This window comes from Myotis myotis, unplaced genomic scaffold (genome assembly GCF_014108235.1).
Source record: "Myotis myotis isolate mMyoMyo1 unplaced genomic scaffold, mMyoMyo1.p scaffold_m19_p_8, whole genome shotgun sequence".
In the NCBI taxonomy this organism is placed as follows: Eukaryota; Metazoa; Chordata; class Mammalia; order Chiroptera; family Vespertilionidae; genus Myotis; species Myotis myotis.
The window spans coordinates 15056219-15079013 of NW_023416390.1; the positions used below are offsets into that span (position 1 = coordinate 15056219).

Below are 22795 nucleotides of genomic sequence, written 5' to 3' on the forward strand. Positions count from 1 at the left end.
TATGTGAGATTAGAAAATTTGATTCCACTTTTATAAAGTGTTTACTATTCTTTCTGTTGTTAGAGTTTCACAGGTATATCTTGCCATCGATGAAAGACTTGCGTCTTTGAAAACTGACACATTTAGCAAAACAAGAGAGGAAAAAATGGAAGATATCTTTGCACAGAAGGAGGTAATTCATTCCTTGGACAGAAACCCAAACGCTAACCATTAACTCACTGGAAGGTGCGTTTGGGCGTGGTTCAGGTGCGGGCTGGATTGGTCCTTTTCTCGTAGATGGAAGAAGGCGAGTTCAAGAACTGGATCGAGAAGGTGCAGGCGAGGCTCATGTCTTCCTCTGTGGATGCCCCACAGCAGCTGCAGTCGGTCTTCGAGTCCCTCATTGCCAAGAAGCAGAGCCTCTGTGAGGTGCTCCAGGCCTGGAATAGCAGGTGGGACTGGGCTTCCAGTGCGTCTTCACTGTTACTGCAAAACGGGCTCTGCCATGATGTCTTCAGTTTAAGTGTCCTTGTTAATTATGGATGTTTTAGTTTACTCTCAGTTTGTTGAAGCTTTTGTTTTCTGTCACCACTATTATCCTCACATTTTTTCATACTTTAAAAAATATATATACTAATTTTTAGGTAGTTTGTGAAAATTAAAAGAGAAAACAAAAATGAGAACAGCCTTTAATGTTGTTTCAAATGTTATAGTGTGTGGGCTTATTGAATATCATCTGAATCATTGTATATCATATTCCTGTATTGAAATATTTATTTTGGGAAGTATTTTCCTTTAGTATTTATTTAAATGTCCAGTTAGATGAGTATAGCATTCATTTATTGAGCACTTGGGTTATGCTAGGCACTAAATAAACACTAGATGGACATTCACTCTTATTTGGTCTTGTGAGTCCTACAATATATATACCATTTCCATTTTACAGAGGAGCAAACTATGGCTCTCAGAGACTAAAGGGTGTGCTCAGGTTATATAGGTGCAAATGTATTGGTCTCTAAAGCCCCTGTTTTTAATACAGTGGGGCCTTGACTTACGTGTGTCCCAACTAACGAGTTTTTCGAGCCATCTCTCGGCCAGTTTTTTGCTTTGAGTTGCGAGCTAAAATTCAGGTTATGAGCCAGCTTCAGATACCCCACCGCTAGTTGGCGCAGCGAACGTCACAGTGAACGCCACAACATCAGCCCAGCATCACGTGTCTCACTCGTTCACTGTTGATTTGACATATGAGTAATTTGAGTTACGAGCTCCGTCACGGAACGAACTAAACTCGTAAGTCAAGGCCCCACTGTACTGTGTTAGGCCGTCTCTTATAATAACCTGCTGTTCCTTTGTATCTATGGTCAGATCAGTAACAGCTCTTGATTAGTTGACTAGAAATAAAACAAAAACCTCGTCTTAGTTTTCTACAATCTTAATACTCTTGCAGTCGAAACTGGAAAATCTAATTACTGTGTTTTCAAAGCTGGAAGGAGAAAATTTGTAAACGTTATTGAGGATATCAGAAACAAAACCATTTTCTTTGTTTTCTTCTTTTCCTTTAACTGTAGGTTGCAAGACCTTTTCCAGCAGGAAAAGGGTAGAAAGCGGCCTTCAGTTCCTCCAAGTCCTGGAAGACTGAGACAGGGGGAAGAAAGCAAGGTAAGAAAATGTCGTTTTGGAGCTTTCCCTTTCCACTGAAGATGTCTCAGCAGACAGAGCAGAGCAGAGCTGTCTGGCTGGGGAGGGGCCTGGCCCCAGGGCTGCCTCGTCCCAGTGCTGTTCCACACCCATGCTGTTTTCAGCTGTGCTGTGTCACAGTTGAGCTGTGTTCCACTGAATAAAGTTTCCTTTTTCACCAAACCCCAAATCAGGGATTCCTTTTGGCATTGAATTGGTGCCAACAACCACTGGTTGACAGAATGAACATGAAGCTTTTAAAAAATGATCTGTGGAAGAGGAAGTATGACCTGGTAGCTGGAGAGAAACAAAGGGTTATGGACAGGTTTTGTTTTATGATAGACACTAGAGGCCCGGTGCACGGATTCGTGCACTGGTGGGGGGGTGCGTGGCCTATGGGAATCGACCTGCTGTGGGAGCGCACTGACCACCAGGGGACAGCTCCTGTGTTGAGCATCTGCCCTCTGGTGGTCAGAGTGCATCATAGCATCTGGTTGACTGGTTGTTCCGATGTTTAGTCACTGGGCTTTTATATATATAGATAATAGCATATTTACATGCAGTGGAGAAGGTGAGAACACAGAGAGAGAGAAGATATTCCATGAGTAAAGAAAGACTCAGATGAGACAGACAGAGGGAAGTGCTGACCTCTAAAATAGGTTGGAAGGAAAGGAAGGGAGTGCAGATGTGGGTAAATATGCAAGTGAGAAGGGAAAAGTTTCTGGTCAGACAGAAGGCAAGGGTGAGATTCATCTCTGGCTTCTGCATTTAACCTGTTAAGCTATTAAGCTAGACATTCAAGTATTTGTGAAAATGAAAAACAATGCCTCTATTACCAATTTTTTGAAAAGAGCTATTTTTAATTAAAGTATGTTATTTATGTTAATATATAATGGGTTTGTTATTTTTAAATAAATTAATAAATGCATATCCTGAAACTTTGTTTTAATTTCTAGTAAGGTAAAATTAGAAGATATAACTTATATAAAAGCTGAGTGTCTTAATAATTCTTAAGAGTTGAAGGGGTCATGAGACCACAAAGCTTAAGATTCACTTGGTTAAAAGTTTTAGTGTTCCCTTAAGAACAAAGTGTTTTCTTCTCTACAGATAAGCACGGTGGATGCACCTCCACGGAATGTTTCTCCAGGGCTTCCGAATGGAGAAAAAGGTTGGTCCTTGAGCCTAGTGATCACCTGCCATTAGATTTAAAGACATCATTATTATTAGTCTAGTGCAGTGATGGCGAACCTATGACACGCATGTCAGAGGTGACATGCGAACTCATTTTTTTGGTTGCTTTTTCTTTGTTAAATGGCATTTAAATATATAAAATAAATACCAAAAATATAAATCTTTGTTTTACTATGGTTGCAAATATCAAAAAATTTCTATATGTGACACGGCACCAGAGTTAAGTTAGGGCTTTTCAAAATGCTGACACGCTGAGCTCAATAGGTTTGCCATCACTTATCTAGTGGTTGTTTTTTACTGCTAATTTTGACAGTTACTTTGATTGTAGCTTAATCAGTTTAAGATTATTATAAAGTATATTTCAAGGAGAGAAATTAGGAGCTCAAAGTAAACAATAAACAGAGAAGACAGCTGTTAGGGGAAGAACAAGAAGGAAAAAGGAGACTGAATGTCTGCTTTGCTAGTTCCAAAGTCAGCCCCCAGGTTTCAGTGCAAAAGTCTTACAAAGTTTAATTAGGTTTTTATATCACTAAAATTTTTTCTAGATCTTAGCTGTCTTTCACAATATTTCATGGAATAACTTGGTGGCATCCTAGCAAATTGTGTAGGTTCTTACTTAGACCATCTTTGTAGAACAAGAGCTCAGCTCATATAGTTCTTCGCATTTTTCTATTATAATTAAGTGAATTTTCCCCCCTGAGAATGTGGCATATAATCTTTTCCAATAGTGTAATAATTTCATTCCCTATTAAATTGAACTAATAAACATAACTTTGCATTATGGTCTATTGCAAAGAATATTGGTAGGAGTCGACTTGGTTAAGATCTGATCATAGTCAAGTCATATAGCCTGTCTGAATTTTTGTACCCATATCTAAAATATGCACTAAAATGGCCTAACTAATTTTTAGGAAGCTTAAATACTTTGGTTTCTGAAGTAAAACTGTGAGTTGGCTTTTTAAAAGCATTGCGATCATGTAGAAATGGACTTCATGTTTCCACATGACTCATCTAAGCTGTGCTTTTCTGCAGAGGACCGCTTCCTAAGCAACCTGTCCAGTCAGAGCTCCACCAGCTCTGTCCACCTGCAGCTGCCCACTCCCCCCGAAGTGATGCCTGAGCCGGCGGGGGGAGGGCCGCCGGAACTGGACTCAGCCAGCGTTTCCGAAGGTACAGCTCCAGTCACTTTCCGTGCACTTCATCCCAAAGAGAAAAGCACTCTGAATGCTTTGACACAATGCTCTCTTATCCCTTAACAGGGGTTCTGAACCTTCTGGCCCTTTAAATACAGTTCCTCATGTTGTGACCCAACCATAAAATTATTTTTGTTGCTACTTCATAACTGTAATGTTGCTGCTGTTATGAGTCATAATGTAAATATCTGATATGCAGGATGATCTTAGGCGACCCCTGTGAAAGGGTTGTTCGACCGCCAAAGGGGCCGCGACCCACAGGTTGAGAACCACTGCCTTAGAATTTACACATTTTATGCTATTGAATATGCTCTTTTAGCTATAGCTTTTTACCTTGTCACCTCTTCAGTTCTCTATGTGACATGTAAATATCTCAATAACAAAACATTATTCAGCTTTATCTACCTTCTGGGGTAGTACTTTCTTAAGTCCCATAAAGCACATGATTGTTGCCTTGTAAGAAAATAAGAAAAATTGCAGCCATTTCTCCAACAACAAATAGGTATTGCACTAATAGCAAATTTATGCATTGCTTCTCTCCTTCCTTGCTTTCTATTTAAGCAGCAACTACTTCCTTAAAAATACCTTAAAAATAATTTTTTAGGTGCAATTCATCTCATGTGTAATAGCCACAGTGCACAGAATTGAGTTGAAGTGTCAACATGAAGAGCTGAGTTCATGCTCAGGCAGTAATTCCATCGTGACTGCTGCCTGGCCTCTGCCATCGCTTGTAGGTGGATCTCAGTGTCAGAAATGTTAAAGTGTAAAAGAGTGAACCCCTTGGAGTCAGTGCTGTGTATGTTTCATTGTTGCTTTCTGATTCATTCTATAATAATTGTTATTCCAGATCGGAAATTTACACCATCATTGGTAATTATCCTGTGCCTACATCTGAGTTCCAAAAAGGAAATGAAATTGATGCTTTATACTTTTTTAAAACTCTCTTGAATATTAACATATAAGTAGAATATTTTTCATCCTAGACGTGTTTGATGGACATTTGCTGGGATCCACAGACAGCCAGGTGAAGGAAAAATCAACCATGAAGGCCATCTTTGCAAATTTGCTTCCAGGAAACAGCTATAACCCCATTCCGTTTCCTTTGTGAGTATTATAAAGGCCAGTGGCTGTTGAGTGGTTTTGTTTTTACTTCATTAAAAAAATCTACCTAGATTTACTCTCTCTATATTTAAATGTGCTTACTTAACTGTATATCTATTTCTCAACCCTAAAATACATTTCGTCATAGTAAAAGAGATGTCTTTTGGTATAATGTAATTTGTACACCATTGTTATATAATAGATGAATAGATGAAAAAGGATTAACTAATGTTGCTTAAGATACTGGTTCTGAAAATAATTGTTTATATATTTTAAGATATATTGCTATATCTCATAATCCTAAAAACATATTGCTGATTATATACCAAGATGATATTATTGATCCAATAAGTTCCTGGGGCACGGTCTTTTCTAACAGGGGTGATGAGTTACAATGGCCCATGAAGTGTTCATGTGACCTTGATTATACTGGGCTTACTCACAGTGGGAAAATACATAGACTGGCTGTGAGAGTTTGTTTTTTTCTGCTCATTGACCTGTTTGGTTGTCAGAAGCTGCTTAATAAGGACTTTTTCTTAACTGAATTATGTATTTATTAAACTTCTCTCAGGAGTTCTCATAGTCTTGGGGGAGAGACAAGCCGAGACTCACGATACAGTAATCTTTCTACAGGGATGGGCAAAAGTAGGTTTACAGTTATTCATGTGGAGAATACTACAATAAATAATACAAGAATAAACTGCGTTTCACGTATAACTCTAAACCCACTTGGCCCCACCCTGTATAATAGTCGTGTATAAAGGTGCTGTTTTCTCTGCTTTAGACTCAGATGTCTTAGTTTCTTCACAGGGTTATGGTCCCTCTTGTTTTATGGCTGTTGCACATGCCCTCACTTTCTTCTTAGTCATTAACTCCTCTGCATTGTTTCTCTGAAAACCTTAGTAGACCCTCCCCCCAGCTCCCTGCCCCAACCAGCGTAGGTCTCTTTGTTGTACACACTTATGACTCCCTCAGGGCACTTACCACAGACGGTAGTTATATTTTTTTATAGGATTACTTGTTTCTTTACCTTGCTGTACTATAAACTCTGCCATCCCTATTTTTTTCACAGTTGTACTGTTAACATCTTGCACAAGTTAGATGCTTAGTAATAGTTTTTCTTAATATTGTGTATCTAGCCCAGCCATGGGCAAACTACGGCCCGCGGGCTGGATCCGGCTCGTTTGAAATGAATAAAACTAAAAAAAAAAAAAGACCGTACCCTTTTATGTAATGATGTTTACTTTGAATTTATATTAGTTCACACAAACACTCCATCCATGCTTTTGTTCCGGCCCTCTGGTCCAGTTTAAGAACCCATTGTGGCCCTTGAGTCAAAAAGTTTGCCCGTCCCTGATCTAGCCCATTAGTTCTCAGACAAATGAATGAATGTTTCTGTAGAGGGTTTCAGGTGGAAGTTGGGGGAGCAAGATTTGGGTTAAAACTCCATTGAGTTTCCACATGCTAATAGGAGAGCAAAGTTGTTATTTATTTCTTGTTGGACTAGTATTACGTTTCCATAATTCCTAGCAGACTTTTCTTTCAAGCTTATAGTAGAACAAAATCTTTTACAATTTTGCTGTTCGTTGTAAACCCTGTTTGAGATAAATATGTTCTAAAGTCTTGCCAGTGTGGAAAAGCTTATTTTGGAGTGACTATTCTGAGCCCTCTGATTTGAAAACTAATTCTGATAATTTTCAATTGCCTTTAAAACTTTTCTGTTGATATATTTTCTTTGGCTCTTTTTTTTTTTCTTTTTCATTCCCCCCCAACCCCCCCGCCTTTGGCTCTTTGATACAAGTTTTGTATACATTTTGGCTTTACTTAATTATATTCTTATAATCGGGCAGTGTGTAGTTAAGATTGTCCTGAGATTTACTTGCAATGTGTTAATTGTATATTTGATTTTTTGCTAATTTTGTTCTTACTTATTTATGTATTTGAAAATCTTGAACAGCGATCCAGATAAACACTACTTAATGTATGAACACGAACGGGTGCCCATTGCGGTCTGTGAGAAGGAGCCCAGCTCCATCATTGCTTTTGCTCTCAGGTATTATTCATAGGGCTTTTTCACCTATGATTATATTTTTATATTTTATGTATATTTATTAATTGCCTTACTGTTGATATCTGTCACATAGACTAGAGCAAAAGATGTAATATAGTAAAAGCGTATACTCTTTGGGTGAGGTAGCTTATTTTCATTGTATCTGAAGATGTACTCTTTACCCAACTAATTACAGAATGATTCTTTTTAAAAAAAAAATTTTATTGATTTTAGAGGAAAGGCGGGAGAGGGAGAGAGAAGAGGGGGGAGAACGGAGGGAGAGAGGGAGAAAAAAAGAGAAACATTGATTTGTCCCACTTATTTATGCACTCATTGGTCTAATCTTGTATGTGCCCTGACTGGGGATCTAACCTGCAACCTTGGCTTATCGGGACAATGTTCTAACCAACTGAACTACCAGCCAGGGTGTTACAGGATAGTAGGCAAGTTACTTCCTAACCCTCTATCCTCTAACCACTTTCTGTCTTATAGTATGTAACTGTTGTATCCCTTCCTTCAATATACTTATTGACATAATACTTAGAATGTATCTGCCATTTTTCATCTGAGTATCTTTTTTTTATACTCTTCATTCGTTTCCTTCCTGCTTCCCACACTTAGCAGGTGATGTTTCTTAAAGCAATACTGTTCCTATGCCTTAACCGATTTATGTGCCCACAGTTATCATGGGTCTTAAAGAAGCTCTTGTTCCCTGACATTTGCTTTAATCTCAATCAGGGGCCCCAGACTTCTAGTCCAAGAGTTGGATTTTTTTTCGGCCAATGCAACATAAAAATTTTTCTGGGTAAAGTTCAGTACCTTTAACTAGAAAAGCGCTGTCAAGTTCCTTCCCTCTCTATTATCTAAACCCTGAAGCTGCATACTTTTAAGTCAGCTTTGAGCCCCTACAAGTGTTTGATAAGTGTTAGTATGCAGGCTTTCACAGTCTTTTTTTAGGATATTGATACTGGTTGGTGTGTTGGGTTGTATTTTGTATTCTCTCTGAAGACACTGACCTTCATGAAGTTTCTACTTGATAACTTTGGTTAGTTAAATGTGTTTGTTTCATTAGAGATACTTCTAATGATTGTGTTTTCATAATGCAAAGCTTATGTGAAAGTATATGATTTATTTTAAAAGGAGGGCTTAATGTTTAACATTTCTCAACCTGTTTCTACCCTAAGTTGTAAAGAATACCGGAACGCCTTAGAGGAGTTGTCCAAAGTGAGCCCGCGGAACAGTGCCGAAGAAGGGCCTCCCACCACCAGGTGACCTGCGATTGAGTGGAGTCTGTTCTGATGTGGCTGTGCCATCATTTTCTAAGTTCTCAATAAATGATAAATAATTCACTTTTATCAATATGAACGTTTCTAGGATACACACTTATATTTTAGCTAATAATTGATAGGACAAAATTCAAATATAGCAAAAGATCTTAAACTGTTTCTTTGGATACTGTTCAGTGGTTCTCAACCTTCTGGCCCTTTAAATACAGTTCCTCATGTTGTGACCCAATCAGAAAATTATTTTCGTTGCTACTTCATAACTGTAATGTTGCTACTGTTATGAATCGTAATGTAAATATCTGATATGCAGTATGGTCTTAGGCGACCCATGTGAAAGGGTCGTTCGACCGCCAAAGGGGTCGCGACCCACAGGTTGAGAACTGCTGGTTCAGATGATTGCCATAGAAGTTCAATGTATACTGCAGTTTTAAACTTTTAACATTTTAATTCTTTGTTTTCATTTAAAAAAATATTAACGTGAAATTAGTAACCAACTGTTTGTCTTTATAACTTAAAAATATTTGTGAACTTCCCATAATAATTAAAGATCCTAATAGCACCGAAACCGGTTTGGCTCAGTGGATAGAGCGTCGGCCTGCTGACTGAAAGGTCCCAGGTTCGATTCCGGTCAAGGGCATGTACCTGGGTTGCGTGTACCCAGTAGGAGATGTGCAGGAGGCAGCTGATCGATGTTTCTCTCTCATCGATGTTTCTAACTCTCTGTCTCTCTCCCTTCCTCTCTGTAAAAAATCAATAAAATATATATATATATATATACATATATATATATAAATAAAAAGAAAATATTTTTTTAAAAAAAGATCGTAATAGTTAAAACAAAACAATAGCCCCCAAACCTATGACATTTGGACCGAAATTGTCATAGGTTCATTATTTTTATTCTTATTGGAATAGGTTTTCCAACTTTACTAATGTGACAGAATTTTACTTGAATTATATATTATGATGACTAGCATGAGAAATGGGAAATTGGTATTTTCTGTAATTGTTTGACTTATAGATGCTAATATAACACTAATGGACTTGGGCAAAATATTATTAAAACTTATGCTCTCATATTTTTCCACGCATATTTATAGTTATAATATTTTACTTTCTTTTTCTGAAGTCCAATAGACATTTTAAGACTTCTTTTTCCATGTTCTACCCTGTGTGTATATAAGTCATGAATCAGATTTATGCTATTGTGAGTAAGGTAGGTGGGGAGTAGGTTAATGCAGGAATCAGAGTACTTGCTATTTTCTGTCTGAATAGTGTAAAACCAACTTTTCTTCTGTTTTTTCATTTTTAGTACTTTAGACAGCAGACCAAAGAGCAGCAGCCCCATTAGATTACCCGAGAGCAGTGGAGGACAGACAAACCGCACAGCAGAAGCAGAACTACAGCCAAGTAAGATTGCAAATGGAGAAGGAGTTATTATTAGTTTTGTTTGTAATTGTGGGCAAGAATTTATTCTGGTCTTTGATATACAATATGGGCTGAAAATTTCTTGTATATCCTCCTTTATACATAGTTTGCTATTCTTTGATTCCTGTTTATTGACTTTGGAACTCCTAGAGACTCTTAGGTCTATGCAAAAGCCAGCAGGACCTGCCTTCCCACCTAGGCTTTCAGTTTAAAGTGTACAACCTAAGAAATATAACAGCAACATCTTTGTTGTTTTATAGTGTTATCTCCTTTAATCCACGCAGTGACCAAATAAGAGTTATTTACCATATCCCCATTTTCCGAAAGGAAGTTTAAATTAAATTAAGCAATTTGTTCAAGATTACTATACAGCTAGTGGAGAACTGGAATTTGAACTTGGGTCAGTTAGGAATGTATCCACTACAAGGAACAGAAAACTCATGGCCATTGGGATTTAAACAAATGACAGTTTATTTTTCTAAAATAACATCTGCAGGTAGGCAGTTGCTGGCAGTGGTTCAGCGAGTCAGCATTGTCATGACAGCATAGTGGGAGTTAGTTTTCCTACGATTCTCTTAAGTTTTACTCATGGTTGGAAATGTTCCACTTAACATCTATATTTGAGGTAGAAAGAAGGGAGGTATAAGCTGCAGCCATTCCCTTTTACTAGGAAAGCAGAGACCTCCCCTTCAGGTTCATTAGCTAGGACTGCTTCACATGGCCACCCCTCTCTGCAAAGGAGACTGAGAAAGTGATGCGCATTGTCCTAGTCAGCTTATACAAATCATTCATTTCCTGGGGCTGTTCACATGGCTGCCCAACTCCCCTCCTTGAATTGAAGTTCAGTTAGCAAGGAACAAGGTAGGATTAGATATAAAGGAGGCCATTCTGATTTCTAACATCCTGAAGTAAGCACTTTATGATTAACATTTGATAAGGATCTTGTAGATTGTAAATGTCCAAGATTAAAATCGTATATACTAAGCTCATAGATCATATGTATTAAGCTCAAAACTAAGAATAAAAGTATAGAGCAAACTTTAGTAATATTTTTGGCCATCCCATGCTACCTACTTTCTGAAAAAATGTTAAAAAGAAACTCATATTTTGTTGTGTTAAAATGTAAGAACACAAATGATATAATGATGTTACTTTAACTTTGAATTCCCATAGCTCATAATGTTTTTTGAGTTAGTTTTAATTGTAATGCTATAACAATTCAGCCCTAACTTAACCTTGTTTCTTAAGATGACTGCCTTGGAAATATATTTTTCAAAGGTTTTATTAGAATTTCTCACATTTTGATACATAGCTATCTGACCATTGTTCTTTTTCTGTTTCTGTTAATAAGAGTGCTCGACTGCTCCCCCCAAACCCATAAAAATTGTGGAATAATAATCTGTGCAAGTGAAAGTATCGGTGTTACTAATATTTATTATCCTTAGAAAATGGTTACTGCAAATAAAGAAATGAGTTGAAAATTTTAATTTTTCCACCTGTTGTGACCAGTACTTAATATGTTGCCTCTTATTTTTAGCCAAAAAGGCTTCTGGAATGTTGTCCTTCTTCCGAGGGACGGCAGGGAAAAGCCCTGATCTCTCCTCCCAGAAGAGAGAGACCTTACGTGGGGCAGATAGCGCTTACTACCAGGTCGGGCAGACGGGCAAGGAGGGGACAGAGAATCAAGGCATCGAGCCTCCAGGTGTGTTAAAGGGAGACCGAGCATGCTTGCTCTAGGCTTTGATTGACATAGTTTAGTTGCTTATTTCCTTAGAGCTGTAAGTAGATGATTCTTAACGCTGAAACCAGGGCCCCTCACTCCTCACACTCAGGGTGGTAGAGTGGAAGAGTTGGAGAGTCCGCTGGTTTTCGATGTCATTGCAATCACTTATTGCGAGGTAGAGTCAGAAATCCTTCCCTCCCCACCTGTAAAGTGGCAAAAAGCAATCAATGTCTCCCAAGGTTTACATGACATTACACATGTAAGACATGTGTCTCACATGCAGCTCACAGTATATATTCAAATGGTTCTCTTCCACTAACCCCTCAGACGTTCTTTTCCAGTCCCTGCATGGTTGAGGCTATTGCTGTCCACCTTCATTTTGATAGTTAGGAAATAGGTCTACCTGATTGTGTTTGAGTCTGGAGTTAGACCAGGAGTTAGCAGCCTTTGCTGACCTGTTTTTGTAACTAAAGTTGTTTTGGAACATAAGCACACCCATTCAGTTACTTACTGTCTGGCTGTTTTTATGTATGTGTTGGCAAATTGAGTAATTGTGACTGAGTAAAATACTTAACATCTGGCTCAAATACGTTGGCAGTAGATTAGATCATGAATTAGTAGTTTATTTAAAAAATAGCAACTCCATGATAATCTTCACTATTATTTTAAGATACCTGTTTGGTATTCTATAAGCTGCTATTGAGCTGTGATCCTTGGAGGGCTTTGGTGCTTTGGAAAAAATAATTTTGAAATATGAAACTTCAAGGATGACTTATTCTAGATGTTAAAAATATTCCTAGCCGAAACCGGTTTGGCTCAGTGGATAGAGCGTCGGCCTGCGGACTGAGAGGTCCCGGGTTCGATTCCGGTCAAGGGCATGTACCTGGGTTGCGGGCACATTCCCAGTGGGAGATGTGCAGGAGGCAGCTGATCGATGTTTCTCTCCCATCGATGTTTCTAACTCTCTATCTCTCTCCCTTTCTCTCTGTAAAAAATCAATAAAATATATTTAAAAAAAAAAAAAAAATATTCCTAATCTACAGTAATTCAACTGGATCTGGCAGTAGGTGTGCCACACAGATCTGTCAAATATAAAACAAAAGTAGCTCTGAAGAAGACACTGGTATATTTTATGTATCATAAATATCTTAGTATATGATAGAGAAAGAATCACAAACCATTGGAGAAGTATTATTCCCCACATGGGGGGAGCTGGTCATAAACTCTGAATAGAAAATCTTGATGTAAGAGCTGAGTTAGTATATTGCTATTATAGGAATCACTGAAGTATAAGAAAAATTATTCTTTACCCTAAAGTCTCTATTTTTTAATTTGAAAATTGATCTTGCAAAAGGTACACACTTTTATTATAAACTATTACTGTAATACTTTACAATAAAAATTGTATACGTGCTTGCATGAGAGCGACTTGGCTAAGATAAAGAGGGTCAGTTTTTATTGTTATGTCAGGGGAGAAAGAACAGGCAAAATGAAGTGATAACTAAAATTTTGGCTTGCCTAATAATATTAAACTTTCCAGATGAAGTTGATGGAGGAGATACACCAAAGAAACAACTCACGAATCCTCATGTGGAGCTCCGTAAGTATGAGATAAAATGTTGTTGTTTTAGGCCCAGGGACTATAGTTGAGCAAACTCTATTATTTGAGGCTTTCAGTTACATCCTAGATAAGTATTCTATTCCTTGAATATTAAGTCTGTGTGCTGATGTAGTTTTAATTAGTTTCAATCTCGTTCATGAAATATACGTTATTCACTTATAAAGAAAGTTAATTTTTACACTTAATTGAAATGATAATTTTTTAACCCTTAAATTATAATTTCTAATGTTTTAATAATTACTTATTGTGTAATCTGGAGCCATAGAGTCTTGACAAGGTATCTAGAATTATGTGTATGTATGTGGGTGCTAAAAACTTATTACCCAGAATATTATATACCATATGTAAAAGTACAATGATGAAAATACAGTAACCAGTATAAAGTCAGAAATGGGTCTTATATTATGTTTGACTTTTATGTGAATATGGAAGGGTGGTCATTAGGAGCTCTCTAATCCTCTCTAAAAATCACTTTAACAAGATTATGATAAACAGGGATATAGTAGACTTAACATGAAAAACGCTATTGTGGAGAAAATTAAATGGCTGTGTTTGGTGGGAGGTGTGGAATTGGACAAGAGGGAAAAGAGATTTTTGATTCATAAAAGCTTTTTTTAACACTTCTGTTTATAGAATTTTCCGATGCTAACGCCAAGTTTTATTGTCGGCTCTACTATGCGGCAGAATTTCATAAGATGCGGGAAGTGATTTTGGGCAGCAGTGAAGAAGATTTCATTCGATCCCTTTCGCACTCGTCACCCTGGCAGGCCCGTGGAGGCAAATCGGGGGCTGCCTTCTATGCGACTGAAGGTGAGTCTTTTAGTCATTTACTGATTTAGTGGTATCTCTCTTTCCCTCAGGTAATTCATGAATGGCTTGAATTGAGGCAGTAAGTTATGTCAGTTGGCAGAGTTTTCTGTTTTTATGTTTATACTTTATGCTGTGTCATAAGATATTGAAAAGAATATACATATATAGGGTGTGTAATTAAAGACAAACATGGATCAGATTTGTACTAAATTCTCTCTAATCCTGAGTTTTCCAAATGCAAATAACAGAGCATTTCCAGAAAGTTCAAAAGGTACCTCAGCCCTGGCCTGTGTTGCTCAGTTGGTTGGGCATTGCCCTGTGCACTGACAAGTCAGTGGTCTGATTCCTGGTCAGGTCACATGCCCATGTTTTGGGCTGACTCTCCATTATGGGGCATGCAGGAGGCAGGGAGGCAGCCAATTGCTGTTTTGCTCACATCGATGCTTCTCCCTCTCTCTTTCTCCCTTCCTCTATTTAAGGGTATAGAGGGGATAAATGGTAATGGAAAATATTAAATTAACTTATTTTAAAAACTAGAGGCCCGGGGCACAAAATTTTGTGCACTCAGGGGTGAGGGGGGTCCCTCAGCCCGGCCTGTGCCCTCTCGCAGTCTGGGACACCTTGGGGGATGACCACCTGTTGGCTTAGGCCTGCTCCCTGGGGGATTGGGCCTAAGCTGGCAATCAGACATCCCTCTGGCAGCCCGGCAGCCCTCGGGGGATGTCCACTTGCCAGCAGGGAGCAGGTCTAAGCTGCAGTTGGACATCCTTAATGCTGCTGAGGAGACAGGAGAGGCTCCCACCACCACCGCTGTACTGGCAGCCATCAGCCTGGCTTGTGACTGAGCAGAGCTCCCCCATGTGGGAGCAGACTGACCACCAGAGGGCAGCTCCTGCATTGTGCGCCTGCCCCCTGGTGGTCAGTGTGTGTCATAGTGACCAGTCATTCCCAGTCTTTCTGCTGTTAGGGTCAGTTTGCATATTACCCTTTTACTATATAGGATAGAGGCCTGGTGCACAGGTGGGGGCCGGCTGGTTTGCCCTGAAGGGTGTCCCGGCTCAGGGTGGGGGTCCTGCTGGGGTGCCTGGCCAGCCTGGGTGAGGGGCTGATGGCTTTTTGTAGCTAGTCACACCCCCTTCAGGGTGGGGGTCCCCACTGGGGTGCCTGGCCAGTCTGGGTGAGGGGCTGATGGCTTTTTGTAGCTAGTCACACCCCCTTTAGGGTGGGGGTCCCCACTGGGGTGCCTGGCCAGTCTGGGTGAGGGGCTGAGGGCCGTTTTCAGGCTGGGCAGCAACTGAAGCTCCCAGCCTCCTTTTTTTCTTTTTCCTTTTATTCTGAGATTTATTTACCTTCTATAATTGAAACATTGTTGCCATCACTGGCGCTCCCAGCTCTGAGGCCTCGGTTGGCTGAAAGCAGGTATCTGGGGTTTGTTTAGCTTCTATAATTGAAGCATTGTTGCTTTTGGAGCTCAGAGCCGGGCCGCTGCAGGCCGGGAACCTTGGCTTCCTCCATCACTGGAGCAAGCAAGCCTCCTGCTCGCTTCAGCTGTGTGGCTGCTGGCCGCCATCTTGGTTGGCAGTTAATTTGCATAACACCCTGTTTAGTCAATGGGAAGCGTAGCGGAGGTATGGTTAATTACCCTTTTTGTCTTTTATTAGATAGGATAAAAATAAATAAAAATTCCTTAAAATAAAAAAGGATTTGTATCTTTCTGCACTGATGAGAGAAAGATAAAAATAGAAACATTTAACCTGAGAGTGGGAAGGCCAAGGTCCTCACTCACCAAGGCTTACAGAAGGCCGTGACCATTTGTACTTCACATTCCATTCTCCACACCCACTGAGCAAAATCACTGGAGATAATCCAGTCAGATTGCTTGATAAGAGCTTTTATAACTATTACTTATTGGATTGCTAACAAAGGAAAACATTTATAAAATTTCATTAAAAATTTTTTAGTTTTAAAAGGCAGATCAGCTATGAATTTAGGGGGGTGGTACTTTCAAAAGAGGCTTCTTGACTACATGACGCCCTTCCCACCCTTCAGTTACTTGAGAACTGTGTTCTGATGAGGATTTTCTCTGTGACATCAGAAAGTATCTCTTAAATTAAAACAGGAAGCAAGTAAGTCATTTGGGGTCTTTGGAATGATTTATTGTAGATCATCTCAGTGAATAATTGTGATTGACTAACCATGAGATTTCTGCCTTTTAGATGATAGATTCATTTTGAAGCAAATGCCTCGTCTGGAAGTGCAGTCTTTCCTCGACTTCGCACCACACTACTTCAATTACATTACAAATGCTGTTCAACAAAAGGTAGGCATCCCAAACCTCGGTCCATAGCTAGAGTCACTGGGCCTTTACATCCTCATAGCTGGTCCTGATGAGAGTTTTCTCTCTGGTAAGATGTGGACAGGCCATGCTGGATCTCTGGTGTGCTGCCGAGATGGGATAGCAGTGATTTCAGACTCCTCCTACCTTGCCACTAAGGAGCCAAGAGATCTCAAGCAAGTTGCATTTAATTAGTATATATGTGTCGATTAAAAACATCAAGACTGGATGAAAATAGCTGAACATTTAATAATTTGTAATTTTGCTGAGACAGAAATTTGAAAAGTGTTGAAAAATGAGAGCATGGGTTCCTTAGGCAGAAAGAGAGGAGCCTGTGGCCAGATTTGTCCGTTGCCATTGAGGCGTGACCCTGCCGGCAAAAGTATGGGGAGTCACGTGGATCCTTTTCCCTTTTATGGTTTATTGCAGTCCCCGGGGAAATTTAGTGTCATAATAAAACTTGTGGATTTGAACATTTGTGGGGGATTATCCCTTGGGAGGATGTAGAGGATCTAGTATGTTCAGTGGCATTGCTGCTTTACTTGATTCTGAGCTTCAAGTTGTTGTTTTTTTTTTAAGGTCCTCCGACTGTTCATATTAAGAAAAGATTGTAATTGGGTATAACATGAAAAACCCAGATATTGGTATTAAATTTACAAATAATCCTTTTTGATAAGAGTTTACTCTCATTTTTTCTTGATTAGAGGCCCACTGCATTAGCCAAAATTCTTGGAGTTTACAGAATTGGTTATAAGAATTCTCAGAACAACACTGAGAAGAAGTTAGATCTCCTTGTCATGGAAAATCTTTTCTATGGGAGAAAGATGGCACAGGTAAGGATGTTGGACGATGCAAAGCGTTTAGCTACTGGAACCCTTTGTATTTCTGGTTTGTGAATATAATGAATCAGAGAACATATTTTTGAAATGTTTCAGTAACTGAGTACTTGGTATTAATTTCATATGTAATTATATCACATGTATTTTATGTATTACACAATTATAATGCATGCATTTAATGACATAGGTTAAGTTTTTAAATTAAAGGTAAAAGTGTGTATAATGGCAGCGGCTATAGGGAACCTTTCTGGCTTTTTACTTTAATGGCATTAATCATTTGTAGCAACTCTTCTGTGACTGAATTTCCTTTCTGCCAGGTGTTTGATTTAAAGGGCTCACTTAGGAATAGAAATGTGAAAACTGACACGGGGAAGGAGAGTTGTGATGTAGTGCTGCTGGATGAGAACCTCCTGAAGATGGTCCGAGACAACCCTCTGTATATCCGCTCTCATTCCAAAGCTGTGCTGAGAGCCTCGATCCGCAGCGACTCCCACTTCCTTTCTAGCCACCTCATTATAGATTATTCTTTGCTGGTTGGACGAGATGACACCAGCAATGAGCTGGTTGTTGGGATTATAGGTAAGTCAATAAGCGTACCTCACTTACGGTTCATGATTGAAACCAGAGTCAAATTTGAAGATTATACTGAACCTGGTCTACTAATAGCTTATTGAATATTTTTGTCAAGTTTCATTTAAAAATTTCAAAATAATAGATTTTAAATTCTAGGATATAAATAGTACTTATATTCAATCGCCTCATTTCCATTTTTATTATCTTTACCCAAAATATCTGCATTCAAAAAGTCATTTATTTTTATTTTTTGCTAATCCTCACCCAAAGATATCTATTCAATTGATTGTTAGAGAGAGTGAAAGAGAGGGAGTGAAGGGGGTAGAGAGAGATAGATCAATGTGAGAGAGACACATCGATTGGTTGCCTCCCGCCGGCACCTCAACTGGATTGAACTTGCAATTCAGGTTTGCACCTTTGACTGGGAATCGAACGCATGACCCTTTAGTGCATGGGCCTACTCTCTAACCACTGTGCCCAGGCCCAGGCCAAATAGTCACTTAAAAAGGAAGGCCTGTGAATAATATGGGGAAAAATCCTTAGGAGGGTACCTGGCAAATTGTGGGCACATCACATACTGTCAGGACTCAGTAAATGTTAACTATTGTAGAAGTGATAGTAATTATTAGTGTCCTTTGCTTATATCTATTGATAAAACTTTATTGCTGATTTTGCTTTCTGCAACAGATTATATTCGGACATTTACATGGGACAAAAAGCTTGAGATGGTTGTGAAATCAACAGGAATTTTAGGAGGACAAGGTGAGCAGTTTTTGTTTTGTTTTCTCTTTAAACTATTCTCATGTTTTCCTTATCAGTTAACATTTTAAAAAATGGATACATTTTTAATTCCAAAAAAATTAGTGGTTATCTCTGACTTTATCATAATTTCCAAAATGGTCAAATAATAGAAGGAGTTTTAGGGTTAGTAAATACTGAGTTTTAATTGGTGTTAAATTGCCAGAGGTTCTCAAAATGGAAAGTTAAAAAAAAAGGGGGGCCAGAGGTTCTGAATAAGGTTATTTTGAATTAACACTTGAAGTCTTCTGCGATCTATGCGCACTGCTGGCCCCTTTGTGCTGTACACATCTCTCTAGGCAAGAGCTCATCTTTTAAAATAGGAACTCCTACCAAGAAGGACCTGTCCTATGTCGTGGCCCAGACTGCTGGGGGGTATGCAGTTTACATGAAAGGACAGCTTTTGAAGTGAGTTGCCTGATCACTTATGTGACGGTTTTCTTTTCCCTTTTCTCTTTCATAATTTTAGGTAAAATGCCAACTGTGGTCTCTCCAGAGCTGTACAGGACTAGATTTTGTGAAGCAATGGACAAGTATTTCCTGATGGTCCCAGACCACTGGACAGGTTTAGGTCTGAACTGCTGAAATGAAACACTTATTTTGAAGTGGACCGTGAAGGACAGGGGGCTGGAGCAACGGACCACCGATAAGCTACATTTGACTTCTTTGTCACATTCACCACTATTTGCCAAGGCCTTTTAGTTCTGCGTCTGTGTGGGCCATCTGTAACTGAGGGTTAAAATTCCGTGGATTTGCATTTTGGTTTTCGATGTCTACAAATTGGCTCTCCCTGGACTGAAAAGTGGCATGGATTTCTTTTGCACTTAAGCAAAAGTATAGACACATTTCAAAGGGCTAAGGACAAATACATGGTTAGAGATGAGGAGCTAGGGTGAAAAGTAGGTTGTCGAATTTGCTAACAGTCCTGCTGAGAAAACAATGTCTCATAGACGGTAACTCTCTGGGCATCACATTTGATATATTCTTCACTTAACAAGCCTTTGTAGAGCTGGTGAGATTTTTTTTGGCGGGGGGGGGGGGGGGGGGGGAGGGGGGTTGGTTCTTATGTAATAATTTTAATGTTGCCTAGTATCAGGATTTTTGAGACTTAAAAAAAAATTTGTGAATTCTGTGAATGGCCAGTTAAACAGATGGACACAGCCTCTTCTTGTTTTACAGAGGAATGTGACTTAAATCAGGAATTCTGCCCTGCCCTGTATCTTTCCAGTACGTTTGATGTTTCTCAGGTTCTGTCTTTACTTCTCTGTGGATGGCAAGAGGCTGCTGCTATTAACTTTAAGCCTTTTTTTCTGGAGCTGTTTTTCAATTTTGTTTACAGCTTTTGTGCAGTTAATATGTTAAACAGCACTTACTTGCACATGCTCTTATTCTAGGTTTTTCCTCTTAACTTTCAAGGACAGCATTAGTAAATGAGTCTATAATGACTAAGTCCCCAAAGGGCGAATGGTTAATGAAGGAGTTTTTTAAATGTAAAAAAATAATTTAGGCCCAATCCAAGAAATTGGGTGAAAGGGAAGCACTTGTTCATTTTTTTTGTAGAGGTAAAGTGTCTATTTTAATATAACCAGCAATTTAAGTGACATCTATCTAAGAAATATCCAGGGTGGCCCTAGCTGGTTTTGCTCCGTGGATAGAGCATTGGCCTGTGAACTGAAGGGTCCCTGGTTCGATTCCGGTCAGGGGCACATTCCCGAGTTGAGGGCTCCATCCCTAGTTGGGGGTGTGCAGGACCCCTCTGAAATCAATAAAGATACATTAAAAAAAAAAGTTGTTTAAAAAGTGATCCGAAGTACTAAACATAATAACAACGTAACCTGAATATTTCCTCTTGGCTTCTTTGCATAAAAAGGATAATTTGGGGGATTTATAAAGTTGTGAGCGTTCTACTCTTTTCAGGCTTCCTATAATAGCACATTTCTCTTGTAACTTTCACATAGGAAGACAAAGAAAGCTGGACACATTGCAGTTACAGAGACTATAGACAGGAAATGGGAACATTTTGGAAAAGTCGCTTTAGAGAATGAAAGCGTTAGTTTGGTGTATGGTGCTTACTAAAAACATGGTTTGTTTTGAACTAGAAACAAGTTGACCAAGGACTTAGGACTGATCTGATGATAAGCATTTAAAACAACAACACGTGGTGTGCCTTGCCTTTTGAAAACACAAACACTGGTGATGTTAGTTTCCATATCAAAGACTAGTACAGTAGGTCCAGGAGTGACACCTCGGGAACATCAGCTTGCCTGTCCAGGAGCAATGGATTTTACATCCCGTTTGGAATGCAATCACTGTTTTGACTTCTCTGTTAGTTTTTTCTCTCAGGATGCTGTGGGTTATTTGTCCTGTCCATTTCCTGCACCCCCAGTCATGAACACCTGTGATGATGGTGTTTCTTTGTTTTGGTCTCAGTACTACATGTGTACCTTGGATCCGCCACTGGAACAGCTCCTGACAATAATTATGTGTCTTGCTGATTATGTTTTCCTTGTCCACGACTTTAAGAACTATTTTTTAAAAGTACTGCTGCCTCTTAGCTAGTTTTTTGGCTAAAAAAGTTCCAATATAATCTGAAGCAATACTTGCTATCCTTTTAAAACTGTCTTAATGAAGGGGAAATATAAACTTTAATTTGTTGCTGCTCCTGTGTAGGCCGCCCAATATTTAAGGTGTTTGAACTATTGTGCTGCTCAGTGCTAACCACTGGTTGACTTTACCTTCCTTGAATTCGCTTTCAAGGCCTCGAGAATATTAATGCTGAAAAGTTAAGAATATGGAAGAAATCTTAATATTTTCTTCCTTAGAATTAAATATGAATCCTGGAAATAATTGATAGTAGCACAAGAAAACTAAACATGTTGCATTATATAAAAATCTTCTTTATAAATTTGAAGCCTTTTGATGCCATCAAAACTATATTAAAAATGAAAAAGTATTTACTTTTTTCTTACCCAAACCTAAGAAAAATGAGGGGGATAAGCTGTTGCAAGTCCTTTTACAGTTTATTGAGTATTTTAAATTTTTAGATACTAAAAATTTCCTATAAAATGTCCTACTTATAATTTTTTTCCTTGATCCAGCGGAGTGTGGCTTTCTAACTTTAGCTGTTATTGGATAGTGTAAATAATAGGGTTGTGTTGGTTTTTGTGGCATCCGTTTCTCTTTGGCATTTTACCCACTAGCAGTGGGCTTGTTATAACTGCCATGGAAAGGAGTCTATCTGTAGAAAGTCTGCTTAGTTAATAGAGTGGAAGCTATTATGAATGAGCCTGTCAGTGAAAGAGATCGGCCATTCATTACTCCTCAAGTGTTAACATACTGACTTGCGCAGTATTCAAAGCATCTAGTGCAATGCCTTTTTTTGTTTGTTTTTGTAACACGGGTGCAGTGTATTATAGAAAAAATTACAATCATGAGCATTTTTATTAATGCTTCTGTGCTGGTTTTATAAAAATGTACATTCTGTCTTTGGACAGGTTTAATTTTAACTAGAGAAATGATATTGTAAATCATAATAGCCTCTTTTAACTTAGTATGAAAATTCAATGAACAATACTGAAAATACCTAATGTATTATATTGTATATATTTCTCTACTTTGGTTCCAGTTGTTTTATATGATTGACATGTTATTTAAGAGATAAAACTGCCTTGACCTTTTAAAGACTTATTCTGTAAATAAAAAAGACTCACAATAAACTAAGAATCGACTTCACTGAGTTTTGAACCTGCTTGAGAAAATTAAGAAAGGAAGCTGGGATTTGGCCATGCAGGCCTGACCCCTGGCCCCTGACCTCTCTGTTCATTCTCTCCCCCTTCGTTTTCTGAGGATTTGAATCTCTCATAAATGACCCTTCTCCTTACATCTCAGAAAGGGGGTCTTGAGTTTGTGGGTCCCTTCCACCAGCCTTTTCTGCCATGAACCCTGATTTTGCCTTATTTTGTTTCACATGTTCAGAGTTTACCTAAAGTGGATCCAAGTGTGGTGCAGCCTGCAGCTGTGGGCGCCGCTGCCCATCTTAGGGTGCCTGGACTCACCTGGCAAGTGAGAGCCACTGGGCTGGAGGCGGCTCCTCTTCCCCGGGGCATTGGGGGAGGGGGGCGGGGGCAGCGCCTGCCTGCTTTTCCTTGTAGCGAAGGAAAAGGCACAGGCGTAGGTACCAAGCACCCATTA

At 39.0% G+C, this 22795-nt stretch overlaps 1 protein-coding gene across 19 annotated transcripts in view; it reads left to right on the top strand.

The window, feature by feature from the left end:
• PIKFYVE (phosphoinositide kinase, FYVE-type zinc finger containing) overlaps positions 1–22336 on the top strand; it is a 75082-nt gene extending 52746 nt beyond the window's left edge. For 16 of the 19 annotated variants that reach the window (XM_036318771.1, XM_036318770.1, XM_036318774.1 and 13 more), the window contains 17 exons: positions 64–172; positions 277–431; positions 1548–1638; positions 2764–2824; positions 3880–4017; positions 5024–5144; positions 7099–7194; positions 8376–8459; positions 9790–9887; positions 11443–11607; positions 13169–13228; positions 13883–14059; positions 16276–16379; positions 17099–17227; positions 17551–17812; positions 18494–18568; positions 19074–22336. In XM_036318771.1, coding sequence (XP_036174664.1) covers positions 64–172; positions 277–431; positions 1548–1638; positions 2764–2824; positions 3880–4017; positions 5024–5144; positions 7099–7194; positions 8376–8459; positions 9790–9887; positions 11443–11607; positions 13169–13228; positions 13883–14059; positions 16276–16379; positions 17099–17227; positions 17551–17812; positions 18494–18568; positions 19074–19189 — 2041 coding nt within the window. In that variant the 3' untranslated portion in view covers positions 19190–22336. Of the gene's footprint in view, positions 1–63; positions 173–276; positions 432–1547; positions 1639–2763; positions 2825–3879; positions 4018–5023; positions 5145–7098; positions 7195–8375; positions 8460–9789; positions 9888–11442; positions 11608–13168; positions 13229–13882; positions 14060–16275; positions 16380–16469; positions 16571–17098; positions 17228–17550; positions 17813–18493; positions 18569–19073 lie in introns of those variants that run through there. The other 3 variants (XR_004969163.1, XM_036318776.1, XM_036318777.1) reach the window with 3 other exon arrangements.
• Positions 22337–22795: the final 459 nt, after the last annotated feature.